Consider the following 15,000-nt stretch of genomic DNA (forward strand, 5'->3'; position numbering starts at 1 on the left):
CTCAGTGCAGGGGAAGCTGCTGCCCTGGCGTGGGGTGAGCGTGGCCACCGGCCCCCCACACTGGCCACCACATCCCAGAGCTCTGTGCTGGGCGAGCCTGGAGCTCCCTGCAACCCAGGACAGCTCTTCCCTCTGGAAGAGCAGCCTGTACAACAACATTTCCATATCAGATCACCCTGTGGATCACTCCATCATGAGGTGCCATCACCAAACACGCATTTTGAGCCTGTACTTCTTGTCTCCTTCCAAAGGGAATTGTTGGCAGTTCCCAATTATGTGGTTTATTACTGTCAAAGAAGGAACCTTTTTCTTACTTTCTTTTAGTTCAAGTCTTCTTTTCCCCATGGCTTTCTATCCTCTTTAAAAGTTGTCCACAACTAAGTCACAGCAAAACTTGACTGTAAATAGTGTTTGTGCTTGTGGCAACCTTTGCCCCTGGAGCCCAAAAGAGCAACACCCCCTCAACACTCCCTGATTAATGCAGTGCTCAGACTTGCAAAATGTCATCTGCACACCAGTGAGACCTGTAGCAGAACATGTCACAGAGTAACTCCAAATTAAAGTTCCATCCTTAGATTTCTGTTTATAACATCAACTCCATTTCAAGCCATCCAGAGATTAAATTCCAGTTAGAGCGTGCTAAAATATTTTTCTATTTTGTTATCTTGACAATAAATTTAACAGTTCTACAAAACCAGACTTGGACCTCTGCCCCATTTTATGTTCTTTACAGTGAATAAGAAAAAGCTTAAAGTAACTACAGAAACAAAGAAGGTGCCAGAAGCCAGAGCCAGGCAGCCGTAACCACAGTGGGAATTACACAGGCCCCACTCTAGGGCTGTGGGAGCTTGGCTGTGGAGCTGCTGGGACCACCCAGGGCAGTGCTCAGCCCTCGTGGTCCAAGCTGGACATCCTTGGGCTCAGGACAACTCCCTGTGCCACGACTGGGGCTGCTAAGGAGCTGCATCCTCCTCACCCCGACCAAGCTCACTCCATGACACACAGCCCTCCGTGACACACAGCCCTCCAGGGTGCAGCAGCCAGGTACATACCAGAATTTGGGGTGGTGGGGGAGTTGGTCTGGTTGTTCTGGACAGCTGCAGCTACGGCGTGCGCTGCAGTCACGGCCGTCTTTGCCGCGTAGAGATTGGCTTCCTCCTGGAACTTCCCAATGTTCTTCTTGTACCTGATTCTCTTATTGCCAAACCAGTTGGACACCTGCAGTGGAGAGAGGTGGGAAGGGTGAAGGACACGAAGTGCTTGGCTGGGCAAAGCAGGATCCCTTTGAGATGTCATTTTGAGATGCCAGAAACACAACCTGTACCTGCTCCAGGTAACTGAGCACTAACCCGGATCAGTTAAACAGCACTGGGGAGCTCAGCAGGACCTGGCTCTGCTGCTCTCTTGGCAAACTGACGCACAACAAGTGACTGATGACTGCACATATCCCAGAGCTTGCTGTACCACAGCACTGTCCCCCACCACCATGGGCCATTTGTCAACAGAACTGGTGCAAGACCCAGAAGGATGCTCGGGGGGACCAAGGTCCGGTTGACTGAGGGCGAGCGGGCAGTGAGAGCAATTGTTCTTTATTTTTGGGCTGGAACAACCTTGGCAGCCCACTCACAGAATCGTGTTTGGTTGAGTGAAAATGAAAGGAATCATATAAATCAATAATGGCTGAAAAGTCCCTTTGTCATGGCCCTTTGAAGATGCTGTACTGAAGCCAAGGTGGCTCCCAGGGCACCGGCTATTAACCCACCCAGGGGTCACGCCTGGAGCCGCTCAGGGAACTTTGTACAATCTTGCTTAGGGGCTTTGTTTAACTTCAGCTGCTGTAACAGAGCTCCTAAATAACAAACCCAGTTTGGAACATGGACAATGGCCAACACAGCAGAGACAATAAAAGAACTGCTCCAGCAGTAAAGGGGAAGGGACCAGTGACAGCCCAGTGGTTATCAGGCAGTCACAGGGTGTGGCAGGGGTCCTGTCGCAGCACCCAGTTCAGGATCCTGCTGAGGAGTCAGATCCTGCTCTATTTGAGGCAGCACAGCTTTTGTTTAACCACAATTAATGGAAAACCTCTGGCCTTTATCAGTAATATGGAAGGCACCTTATACATCCTGCTCCCCTGATAATACTCCACCATGTTCTATATATTGCACTTAATATCACCTTGTCAGTCAGAGAAGCAATAATACATTAATGAAACCCAGCAAATAATTATTGTGTACAATCAGATTATGCTTTATTAACAGTATCATAATTGAGGAATCTCTGCACATCAACCATATTGTCCACGGATGTGCACGAGACCCCTCTGTTTATGCACGCCCCTGGACCAATCAAACAACAGCCATCACTAATAAAGGTTTATTTAATTCTCACAGTAAAATTTTAATATCACCAGCAGCCTGGGGAAGCCTCAACGAGTGGATTTGCTTGACATCAGATCGTTTCCATTCTGCTAGTCCCAATACTTCTTAATCTTTAATATCAAGGCAATTAAAATTAATGGCCACTCATCCAGAGCCACTGTGGGCAGTGTTTCCTTGACATCAATTGTTTGATGGGATTACCTAGAGGTTAAACTAACAAGCAAGGTTTAATTGGAAGCAATGAGAGGAGCAGTGCTCGTACGTTATGTTTAACCCGCACACCACATCTAAATGAGGATCCAGAAATGTTAAACTCCTTCCTCAGACCGAGGGGCAGTGCCAGGGCTGCCAGAGGAGCCACAGCAGCCCGGGGGTGCCACAGCCACTGCCCGTGTCCCCTGTGCCCAAGGACTCCTTGTGCTCCTGTGACACAGCAGTGCAGGGCAGAGCGTGGCCCAGCGAGGGAATGTGGGAACACCCAGAGACACCTGGGGACACCCAGAGACACCCAGAGACACCTGGGGACACCTGGGGACACCCGGGGACACCCGGGGACACCTGGGGACACCCGGGGACACCCAGAGACACCTGGGGACACCCAGAGACACCTGGGGACACCCAGAGACACCCAGAGACACCTGGGGACACCCAGAGACACCCAGAGACACCTGGGGACACCTGGGGACACCCGGGGACACCCAGAGACACCTGGGGACACCTGGGGACACCCGGGGGCTGCGGCCACAGCTGGACCTGGCCAGGACAGGGCCAGGGCACTGCTCCAGCAGGCTGTGCCAGGCAGCATTGAGGATCCCTGCTCACTGGGAGCACAGCTCACCTGGCTTGTGCTGCTGGCACTGCCATGGTCCCAGGGAAGATCAGGGTGCAGGGCTGGGCTCCCCTGTCAGCACCAGGACCTGGCTCCTCACCCAGCCCCGGGCTCACCCTAAACATGGAAGTTGTCTCCATCGTGAGCTGCCTCACAACACATTTTTCATTAAAACAAACTATCTCTTCACATAAAAAAAAACAATGAGCATCTTTCTCCTCCTGATCATTGAAGGCCAATTAATTAATTGGGCTTAATTGTATATTACATTTCAAACAATACTGTTGCACTTATTTATCATGTTAATTGCAATGTTAAATAAAAAGACAATAAATTATTACTTAAATCATCAAGATGCCTAATGTGGGATTTGGGATGGGGCAGGCCTGCCCTGTGTCTCCAGAGTGGGTGATTTCCTGGGATAAATCAGTGCTCACTCGGCAAAGACACAGCTGATGCAAGAGCATTGCTGCTGGAATTAGGGAGCTACAGATTCATGGATGGTGGAAATCTTTCCACTGTGTTTCCATGTTTGTAGCACAGTCTGTGTTCCACACCTAAAACATGGTACAAACCTAAAAATGTTAAAAATCAATGTTGCACAGTTACAGTCTATGATGTAAACCCAAGAATTTTACCTCCAGAACTATTTAATTATGCTGCAGCTTTTTTCCTTGTTTCCCACATGAGGAGCAGGGGTAAGATCCCCTCCATGCACAGTTTCTCTCTGTCCACCTGCTCACAGAAACACTCAGGAGCAGCAGGGGCCAGAGGGGTGCTGGAAACCAGCTCCTGCATCCTTTCTTTAAAACAATGTTAAATATATTCCCTTGTCAACCACATCCTTCTTTTGTTTGAGGCAGTGAAAAATGTTATTGCTGTACTCCACTGCCCCGCTCTCAGCTCTGGCTGTGCCCTCTCTCCAGCCCCTGTGATGGACTGATGGTCGTTTGTGACACCCTGAAAGAGGCTCATCTGCAAAAGTATAAAACATCAGCCTTGCAGCCATGCTAGGGGAGAACAGACAATACAGTTTATCTCCCTCCAATGTGCACTGATGGGGCAGCTCTAAATTACAGCTGACAATGTTCTCTGCTAAGGACATTTTTTTCCCCAGAATTACCTTTTCCGCACTCTTAAAAATGAAATTGTGTGAGGTGTTCATCTTAATAAATAGTTTGTCTTTATGCTTTTCTTGAAAAACCTTCTCTACATATTATTTTAAACACCGATATCAAAACTGAAACCATCGATCTCCCACCTGCAATGAAACGATTCTGGGAGACAATTTTCTTTGCAGCTCAGTAAAGTGCCATGGCAGCAGGATTTCCAGTCAGCAGCTTAATCTGGGGGGAGGATGACCCAAAACACTCACTAATTAAGTGTTTGAGGGAGAAAATGTTCTGCCATGAATCTGCCCCCAGCATGTACAAGGCACTGACAGTACAAGAGAGAAACACTTGGGATCATCGTTAGAAGAGGCTACAGAGGAGCCTGGCTCAGCCAGGGAAAGGACAAAGCCTCTTCATCAAAGATGAGCCAGAGTTTGGAAAGCCATCCCTTAATGTTATTTATTCCTTTTTCCAGCTCTGTGGCCCTCCAGGGTATTTGCAGCACAGGAGGTAAATGGGGCATGGTGACAGGCACGGCAAGGTCCAAGGGACACTTGGTCAAGGCTGAAAATACACTCACTTCGAGATCTTCCCTGAAAGCCCTGAGAGAGCTGCAGCTCAGTCACCTCCTCGGGTGCCACTGCTTGTCCCCTGCCATGCTGCTCCTGCCAGGGTGTCAATGACTGCTCAATTCACTCCGAGTTCTGGATTGCATCCTCCGAGTTCTGCAGTCACTCACCAGAGCAGAGTGTGGGGGCTGCTCAGCAGGGCCTGCTCACAGCTCTTCTACTACATGGCCTCAAAAACATACATCCTTTTCAGGACAAAGAAAAACACCTCCAGCCCAGTTTGACCTGCAAAACACCAACTAACCCTGCAGTACTGCCATGCAGCCTTTGGAAATCAAAGATTAGAACATCCATGGTATTCATGCTCTCTAGCTGTGACAGCAGATCCATCAGGAACTCAAGCAACCAGCTGATCACAGGCACTCCCTCCCTCTCATACAGCTCCTCTCCCATTACATGATACATGGCCCCATTTCCAGCCTTTACCATATCAACCCGAGTTTTCCCAAGTCATTTATAACATCTTGCCAAAGCAAAGCTCCAGCCATGGCCAAGGGCCCGTCCCTGGTGCCAGGCTGGGTGGGCAGCACTGCCCTTGGAGCAGGCTGGCAATGTCACCCAGCAAGGCTGAGGTTGCTGGATGCAGTGCTATGGAGGGCACACTGCAGCTACTCCCATCGCTCACTCAGACTTCCTAATGGATTCAAGAAACAACTAATTCATGTCTGTATCAAATATTAAAAAGACAAACCTATATTCCTGTCACAGGCTCTCTGCCACTGCTGGGTTGTTGGACCATCTGCCTACCTTTTATTTCATTCGAGGGCATATACATTAAATCTTATCAAACAACCAATTAAGAGAGAAATCAGATCTATTAGCACTAGAAGCAATCAGTTATGGCTTCTCAAATGTTCCATCTCATTTCCTACAGTCACTTCAGCCTTATCTTGATCTGTCTTTTTATCTGTCCACACCAAGGGATCACTGAGCCCCTCCCTGCCAGGCAGGGCTCACCACTGGGTGCAGAGGGAACAGCTCCTCAGCAGGTCTGCTGGCCTTTTTCCCACGTCATCTCCCACAGTTACATTAACCAAAACTGAAGAACTTTTGGTGTTGATACCATGGCCTCTCCTAACTCTACAGCAGGCTGCCTTGGATCACATGGAAGATTTCTGGACACCCTTGCTGAAGGAATTGCCACAAACCATCTCGTGCCAAGGACTGAGACCAGCAGCAAGATTAAGGCTGCAGACCACAGTGCCCTGGCACTCGTGTGCTCTCAGGCTGCTGGGCTGCTCCCAGGCATCCACAGCAGCTGCAGGGATGCCCGAGGGCACGGGGAGCAGCCCAGCAGCCACCAGTGTGATTCTAAGAGCGAGGGAGGAGCAATGTCAGAGGGAACTGTGTGCTGAATGTCCCTCAAAAACTTCCTGCCCATTACCACAGCTATTTGTAGATGGACTGGGAGAAACTGCCTCCATCCCCATCCTGTACCTGCCCCTGGCACCGAGCACAGGCACTTCCAGTTGGAGTGCCAAGGAGCAGGCAAGGAGACAGCAAGGCACACACACGTGTCCTGGGGCAGCTCTGCCAGGGCTGCCAACGTGGGTGCAGCCAAAGCCAAGTAATTCCAAATTTGGAGGAGCTGGGCAGCCTTTCATCTGAAAGTCTTCAATAAAGTGCCTGAATTTTTCATGCATTCAATGGAGGCCTATAAAGTAAATCTCAACTCAGGTCTTAATTATAAAGCTAAAGGTTGAGTTGCTAATAATGCCAATACTGCAGCCTGCAATCATTAATAGTTAACACATGCGCCCCAGGCACCGTTCCTCTCAAGGAGCTGAAATATTGATAAGGGAGCTGAGGGAGCAGGGAGGAGCCAGCACACCAGCCCTGGCCACAGGAGCAGGGTGGCTGCAGAACTTGGAAACTGCAGGGCACTTCCCTGCCACACAAGTTCAAGCTCTTCCCCAAGCTGTACAAGGCAGATTTGTGTGAGAATAACTGGGCTTTCTAGCAAACATACAGGCCACGTGGAATGCCCAGTGGTGGTTTGCTTTTTGAGCTGCCTGGTGAAGGAAAACTCGATGGTGTCATCAGCCTGAGCACGGCTGCCAGACACCAGTCTGAGCTGAACTGTGAGTTCACTGAGGTGCTTTGGCCCACACAGAAAGCAGCTGCAGCCAGTGACAGCACAGTCCTGACTGGGGAGGTGCTGGTTTCTTGCAGTAACTTCACAGTAACAGCTGTTATGTGTGGTAAAAGGAGCAAATCTGCCTAATGCAGTTTTGCCACAGAGAAGCCACTTGTGTCACTTCAGCATAGCTAGAGGCTGAATTTCTGATTGGCTTAGAAAAACAACTTCGAGCAATCAAAGAAATTTGGATCTATAAAGATAGATCCTAAATTTGTCGATAAACCATCCTTTCCCCAAAATCCTGCTCGGTTGCAATGAATTCAGAGCAGAGCAAGGCTCAGCCAGGAGCCTCACTGCTGTGCAGAGAGAAGGCTGATGTGAAGTGGGGTGCAGACCTTGCTGCTTTTTATTCTTATCTTCTTCTCTGTGCACAGCACCTTCATACCCCAGCACAGCCCCAGCCACCAGAGGCAGGCAGCCTTTCCTGCAGAGCTCAGCCACGTCCCATCACCCTGCAAACCTCCTCATGGTGAGCACACAGATCCGAAGGGGTGACAGAGGAGCTTTGGGCAGGCCCAGTTCTGCACCACCTGCCTCCACTGGAACCACCTGGCAGAGCCAGGAGGGAGATGCAGCATTGCAAGGGGAGCCAGGAGATTGGCACACTGTGGGTGCAGGGGGTGCTCCCTGCTGCTTACCTGTGATACTGTGATGCTGCATTTCTTTGCCAGCTCTTCTTTGGCTTCTTCACTGGGGTAGGGGTTACTGAGGTGGGAGTAAAAATACTCGTTCAAGATTTCCGTGGCTTGTTTACTGAAGTTACGCCTTTTCCGTCTGAAAGGAGAAAAGGAAAACATCACTGTTCCTCCAGATGCCAGCAGGTCCCTGGCAGGGTTGGATGGGGAGCAGCAGCCTACATTTCACAGCCTGTGCTGCAGCACAGAACAACACAGCAGAGCTGTCCTGGCACCCTGACCCCTTTGAACACCCCGGCACCACGGGAGGGAGCAGCAGGCAGCAACAACAACCCAGCCCACGGGGCTCTGGACTCTGCCTCGGGCTTCACATCCCCAGATTCCCCACGGGGTTCATCCCATGGGAGCACAGGCACGTTCACGTGCTGTGGCAGAAAAGGGGAGGCAGGTGCTGAGCCAGCAGCCTCCCCCATGGCTCCTCCACATCCAGGTACAGAGCCCAGCCCAAAGCTCCTGGACATGGAGCCCCTCTGTGCTGGCAGCAGCCTGGCAGACCCCCTTCCTCTCCCTGCCCTCCTTCCCTTCAGCACAGGTCAGCTGGGCCCTGCACAGCCCCCCGGGGTGAGGATGGTACCAGGGCATGGGGCAGAGCTGCCGTGTCCTCACACGGCCCTCCCTGAGCTAATTGGCTTCAACTGCAAGTGGATTTCAGGGCTTTGTGAGCCAGACCCATCTGTGCCACCCTCCTGCTGCACGGGGCCCAGGCTCTGCAGGGACAGTCCCCAGGGTCCCACGTGTGTCACCTTGGAGCACAGAGCCCTGCAGGGACAGACTGAAGGTCCCACGTGTGTCACCTTGGAGCACAGAGCCCTGCAGGGACAGTCCCCAGGGTCCCACGTGTGTCACCTTGGAGCACGGAGCCCTGCAGGGAGCACCTGCATGGCCACCAGGAGCCACCAGCGCTGGCCGTGGCAGCGGTGCCTGCACAGCTGCAGCGCCATCCCTCCGTGCCAGCGGCTCCTGTCCTTGTGCAGATCCCTGGGAAGGCTCCAGTGAAACATTTCCTTGGAGCTGCTTCCCCCAGGGCTGTTGCAATCAGCGCCGTGCCCCAGGCCAGCCGGCAGCGAGCAATCCCCAGCGCTGTGCCGAGCTCGGTGCTGCTAACTCTGCTGGATCCTGGAGCAGGCAGGCTCCCTCCCAGGAGCTCTGTTTATCTCATTACTATGCTTCCGCTCATTTTGCCTTATTTACCTTCCTCCTTTTTAAAGAAATCACTTTAAAATGTACATCTGCAGGCTCTACCTTTGCGTTCCTGGAGCTCTCCATAGACATCTCCTCCAACTGCCTGCAATTACCCTGATTTCCCACACCTGCCAGTGACCTCCTTGTTAATAACATTATTTTGGTCTTGTTTAGCTCCTCGCAGCTTTCAGGTGTGAAGTCTGAGCTGCTGGAGGAGGGAGGCTCCATGTGGCGCCTGCTGCTCCTCCCTGTTCCACTCGGCTCCGCTCCTGCTCTGCAGACAGGAGCCCTACAAAGGGATGGGGCTGGGGATCACTATCCCACCCCATCAGGCTTCAAAACAATTGTGACTGTGCCTAACCCCCCTCCTAACCCCTGTCTGCCTCCTGGCAGCTCGTGGAGCAAGCAGCCTGCTCGGGGGCTGTGGGTGCTGGGGACAGGCACTGAGCTCCAGCACTGGGGCAGATGTCCAAGGAGGGAAAACAAGCCCAGTCTTTGCACTGCAATTTCTACAAAAGACCTTGCTGCTTCTGAAGGCATACTGTGCACGGGGCCCCTTCCACAGCAGCTGTGGATGAAGGCCTTTGCTGGGACAGAGCAGCCTCTCCCACCCATCCCTGCTGACATGGGACACCACTCCCAGCATGGCCAGGCTCTCCTGGGCTGCCCAGAAATTACTGCTTCCCCCCCAAAAGAGACAGGGGCACTTGCCTCTGCCTTACCTGGCATCGAGGAATCTTGATCTTAAAATCATTACTGCTTCACAAGTGCTTTGTTTGAGCTGCATCTGGATGGAGCTGAATTTTCGATGAATGATGCCCACCATCCTCTCAATCTCCTTGGGAGAAATGGGACGTGTCCGGCTCTGTTCTCTGAGGAGGTTCATTACATGAGTGGTAAATTCATTACATGCCTGTGGAGGAAGAAGAGGCCCAGACGTGGGTTTGTGCTGTCCCACAAAGACACAAGCTCTGACCTGGCTGTTGGGGGAAGGCAGCACTGGGGGCTGGGGGACCCTCACATGGCCCTGTCCCCTCCAGGCTGGCCCAGGCACTGAGGGGAGGCACAGGGAGCCCTCAATCACCACTCCACTCGATTACTGTCACACACTGTCACATGCTGATATAAACTTCAGACTGAGCCATCACCAGGAACTCCCTGGTCTGAGCTTCCACACATCCTGCCTTCCCTTTGCAGGCTGGAACCTGCCAAAAACTCTGCCAGCTCCCCTCTTCCCTCTAAAGTCAGGCTGCAAAATATGCATGTAATATGTCTGACAACCACATTTTCAAGGATTCTCCAACATTTCAAAGGATTATGTGAGGGAAGGAGTTAAAAGTGCAAAGTTTACGCATCTAAAAACTCATAATTTCCTATAACATTTGCTGAACGTCTCACAACTTATTAAGTGAAGCCATCTATGAATGCAAATGCTGATTAGCAATTTGGCAATAGCCCAACATTCGCAGAATTCACATAGCTTTTCTTTAAACCAGTAGTTCATACATGATTAATTAGAACATCTCATTTATGTAGTGTGCACTTTAGCTCATTACTCTAAGTAAAATTCGTTAAGTATTTACATTTAGATAATTAAAATCTGGGTACACCCTTAAGAAAGATGCATACACTTCAGGCAAAGTGATTTTTTTTCTTTACACTACTGAAAGTAAATTACAGGCTAATTTACATCCTTGCAGCACCCGTTGGAGGCAGCTCAGTGAGCCCTGTGCAGAGCCCTTGGCTTGGCACCACCGAGGGCACAGCTCAGCCCAGCACCTGCCAGCCCAGCCCTGCCAAGACTCTCTGAGCTCCAGGTGAAGGAGCTGGACGTGTCTCACCCTCACTTCCCACCAGCACATTCTTTCTTTCATCAAGAGACAACCTGAGCATGCAGAAGTTCAGCCCTCAGACCAACAGCAGGAGCATCAGCTTTGGCTCACCCAGGAAATGTTGCACAGAAGGGAAGGGGACACAGGCACCAAAATGCAGCAGCTCTGAATGTTCCAAAGTACAGCTGAACCCAAGAATTTGGCACTGGATGGATGTTCCAGGCACAGTTTACCACAAACCCCCTTCTTTTCAGATCCAGGGAATTCAATTTTAAAGTACAATAAAATTGGCAACTGTTGCATTAGAAATATTTTCAGGTATGTCTTTTCTATAAGAGATTTAGTATCAAAAACTGGATATTGAAAAACAAAAATTAGTTTCTTGCTTTCAAGAAGCAAAAACATTTCCCTGACTACTTAGCTTGCCTGATGAGACTTGGTTTGGCTACAACTGTTTGGAGAGCCTGCGTTTAATTCATCTCCACCAGCACCTCCCCTCTGCAGAGCTGCCTCACACAGCACAGTGGGAGGAAGCTCAGAAGACTCTGATGCTTTGTCTTGTTTCTCTTGTTTATTTATAGCGTCCAAGCTACTTGATCCCTTTTCCAGGACTATTTTTCAGGCCTCTGCTTGGTGCCCGAGACATTATTAATAATGTCAGGTTATAAGTGATGGCCTTGTTAACCTGCTCAGAAACCTTGTAGGAGCAGGGATGCTCCTGCTGCCTCAGTGCTTCATCACGACTGCACGGGAAAAAGAGAGGAAATGGCCCAAAACAATGTTGAGGGACAGGGTGGCAGCCAGTGCTCTGTGAGGCTGGTGGTGGCTTCTGAGCTGCCACACTTCAGCCCAATTCGGGGTGAATTCAGGAGACATCCGTGAACTTGGGAAGTGGGTTCCCAGCTGCTCCGGGAGGCCTGGGACCCTTACAGTACTTTTGCCTACAGCAAAAAATGTATTTCAGTGTAATTACAGCAGATAGCTTTCAATATGTCATCTCTGCTATAGGAGCTGTAAATTATGGAAGGCGCTGCCTGTGCGTGGCCATTTCTCCCGGCGCCCGGCGAGGGAGCGCTGGGTGATGGCGTGACACACTTTCCATTTCTCTTTCCCTCTTTTTTTTTTTTTTTTTTTCCTGAGTGCATTCCCCTGACTGGCAACAAATATCAGGATCAAACTCTGCCTGGAAAGCGTCTCCAGGAAGGCGCTCTGGTTCGTGCTGCCATGGGATGGCAGGAGTGCCTGGCTGGGCAGGAATGGCAGGAGCGGCTCTGGGGCGCGGGCAGGTGCCCAGCACGGGCTCCCTGCTACCTCCCACAACCTGTGGTGCCAGAGGCTGAGATGCCAAGCCCTGGCTGCCTCTCGGGCACTGCAGTGAGACAAACCAGCAGGAGACAGTTTGCTGCCAGGCTGGGGAAATCATCATATGTCTGTTGAGCAGACGTGGCTGGGTGTCAGGATCCGTGGGGAAGCGTGCATGTCTCATCCTCGGCTCTACCTCTCTCTCTCCTGCTCCAGCAGCATTTGAGCATCCTCCAAAACTTCCTGTGGTGTGGACGGATGGCTGTGACATTTCAGCTGAAACCTTTGTAAATGGAGCTACAGGGCAAAAAATGCTCCTGCTTCCCCCACGTCATTAAACTTATTAGAGTCCAAGGATGTTTGCCAGGAACCGGCTGCAAGCACCGAGCTGCCACTCTCTGGCCCAGATCTGCCTGCAGCCTGTGTCACTGTGCCTGTGTGAGACACTGCTGCTGCTGCTGCTGCTGCTGCTGCTGCTGCATGGGGCTCGTTATTCCCACAGCCACCCCCATCCCAGTGCTCTAACTGCACAGCAGGGCGAGGAGAGCTCGGGGCTCCACACAGCACTACTGGGGCCTTGGGGAGTCAGGGGAGAAGAGATTTGCACAAAGACCCTGACAGGTGTTTGCTCAGTTATTTGTTCTCCAGTTGAACAACACAGTGAAAGAGACAGCACAGACAAGGCAGTGCCACTGGCACCTGAGACACACGGTGCTGCTGGCACCTGGGACACACGGTGCTGCTGGCACCTGGCAGCACATTCTCAGTGCCACTGGCATGGCAACGTGTTGGGTCACCAGGTCCCAGTGGTGAACACAAACCTACAGGTCTCTGCAGCATGCTCTTCACTCCAAACAAAGACACTGTGCTGGCATCTGCCTGAAGCAGGATTTCTCTAGTTCCTGTCCCAAAGCCTGGGCCAGGTGCTCTGCTGGTGCCTCACTGCCCACTCTCTTCCAGCCTGCTCCAGCTCACCTGCCATGGCCAAGTCCTGTGCTAGAGTCTCCTGCCACCTGCTCCAGGAGCTTGTGGGCTGAGATGGCCAATGCAGCCCTTGTCTGCCTGTGCTCTCCAACCTGCCAGTCCCAGCTGTGTGAGACCTCATCAGGGCAGAGGGTGGCACAGAGCAACAGACAGAGTGATCTCTCCTCCTCTCTGCCTCTGTGGGCTGAGCAAAGGGGAGAAACATGGGCTTGGGTGTTGCTCTTGTGCAGTTACGGACAACAGAAAACACTCAGGCATGCAAGACATGCGTCCTGGCTCCAGCCAGCAGCTCCTTGGACATTCCCATCGTGGCTCTCTATGGGCAGAGGGGTGGGGAAGGGGAGGAAGGGTTGTGGTCCAGAGTGGGCAGTGGTGGGCACTGGCAAGCAGAGGAGAGCAGTGTCAGGTACACGAACAACTGAGAGGCTGATGTCTGACCTGTTCATATTTCTCCAGCTCTGTGTGATAGATTTGTCTGATCTGGGTCAATTTGGCTCTGTAATCTGAGTGTTCAATAGAGTTATCTGAAGACCCTCCAGAGGCTGCTGCGGCTGCAGCTGCTGCCGCCGATCCCCCACCTTTCTCCGGACCTGAGACTCCTTCTGCCAGAAGCATATTGTCTAGTCTCATTAGCTGAGGATCGGGAGGGTCTTCCTCCTGGGCTCCTCGGATGCTCAAACCTTGGGCACAAAAGAGAGAACAAGAGAAAACACAGTCAGTACTTTCTGCATCTGCCCGGCCGCTGCCCGCCTGCAGGAACCTGTGTCGGCTGTGCCAGCTGTGCCAGCAACACACAGCTGGGACCAGGCACGGACCTGGGCACCAGCAATGTGCTTTTTTGGAGACAGCACAGGATTCCACACCGTCTGTCCCAAGGAGGACACGCAGTGGGAGATGACCCCCCCCATTGACCAACCTTCCAACTCAAGAAAGCACAAGGCATTAATTTTGCTCTAAAATACACATTTTAAACCTGTCACCTTCATCTAAAACCATACTTCTATATAATTTCATGGGAATAATAAAAACGTCTCATAATCTCTTTAAATGATTCCTGTTGCCTGTTCAGAGGTGCAGAGGCACAGGCTGATGGTATCACACATTGTCCTGGCGTGTCCCTGAGCTGGCACACACGTGTTGGGGACAGCCCTGGCACGGCTCAGGCACCCATGCTGCAGCCAGGGAAGGTGATGCTACACCTGGGAGTCCCTGCAGCAGCAGGGGTGGTGGTGCCTGGTCAAGGGAGAGCTGCACCCACCCCTCATTCCCTCGTCTGCCAGGCCCCATTGCCTTGGCACAGCTCCTGGCCCGCAGTGCTGTAACACGGGGGTGATTTCCTTGGTGACTTGTTCCCCTGTTTGTCACACTCCTCCTCTGCTCTGCTGTCAGCATGTTCAATAACATCCTGGTTTTAATCCACTCAAGCTCTCCTTTCCTTCTCATCAATGAGAATGAGAAATACTGTTGTTTTTCCTTTTAGCTTCTGGATGCTTTCTCAGTCCATGTTTACTGTGCTCTATTCCAGCTGTTTTTCCTCAGCTGCATTTCTGCTTTCACCATGGAACTCACCTCCCTCCCACTCTCCCATCACAGTCCTACTCTGCTCCTAAATGCAGATACCTAGCCAAAACCTGCAGCAAAATAATTTGGGACAATTGCAGTGATTCCTGCATCATGTACTTCCATCAACAAGCCAAAGTGAGAGGGCTTCGTCCAAAGTGACACGATCCACCCAGACTCAATATTCCCAATCCCAACCCTTGTCTGTAAGCCTGACACGGTAAGTGAGCAGCCCCCAAGGTTTAGCAGCAGGAGCTGACACTGCACTGAGGCTGCAGGAGCCAGGAGGGGCCTGAAGCACAACAGGAAGGAGCTCAGGCAGCGAGGACAATGACGAGGGCACTCAGGTGTTTCACA

General features: G+C 51.6%; 1 protein-coding gene across 6 annotated transcripts in view; it reads right to left on the reverse strand.

Moving 5' to 3' along the window:
• Nucleotides 1–15,000, reverse strand: part of PBX3 (PBX homeobox 3) — a 99,564-nt gene that overhangs the window by 5,394 nt on the left and 79,170 nt on the right. For all 6 annotated transcript variants that reach the window (XR_015808085.1, XM_014880023.2, XM_088177591.1 and 3 more), the window contains 4 exons: nucleotides 13,522–13,763; nucleotides 9,688–9,878; nucleotides 7,727–7,862; nucleotides 1,053–1,218 (listed from right to left, as the gene is read on the reverse strand). Coding sequence is in view for 5 of the 6 variants with exons in the window: in XM_014880023.2 (XP_014735509.1) it covers nucleotides 1,053–1,218; nucleotides 7,727–7,862; nucleotides 9,688–9,878; nucleotides 13,522–13,763 (735 nt within the window). In the remaining variant the exon portion in view is untranslated. The remainder of the gene's footprint in view (nucleotides 1–1,052; nucleotides 1,219–7,726; nucleotides 7,863–9,687; nucleotides 9,879–13,521; nucleotides 13,764–15,000) is intronic.

Source organism: Sturnus vulgaris, chromosome 22, assembly GCF_052056855.1.
Source record: "Sturnus vulgaris isolate bStuVul1 chromosome 22, bStuVul1.hap1, whole genome shotgun sequence".
In the NCBI taxonomy this organism is placed as follows: Eukaryota; Metazoa; Chordata; class Aves; order Passeriformes; family Sturnidae; genus Sturnus; species Sturnus vulgaris.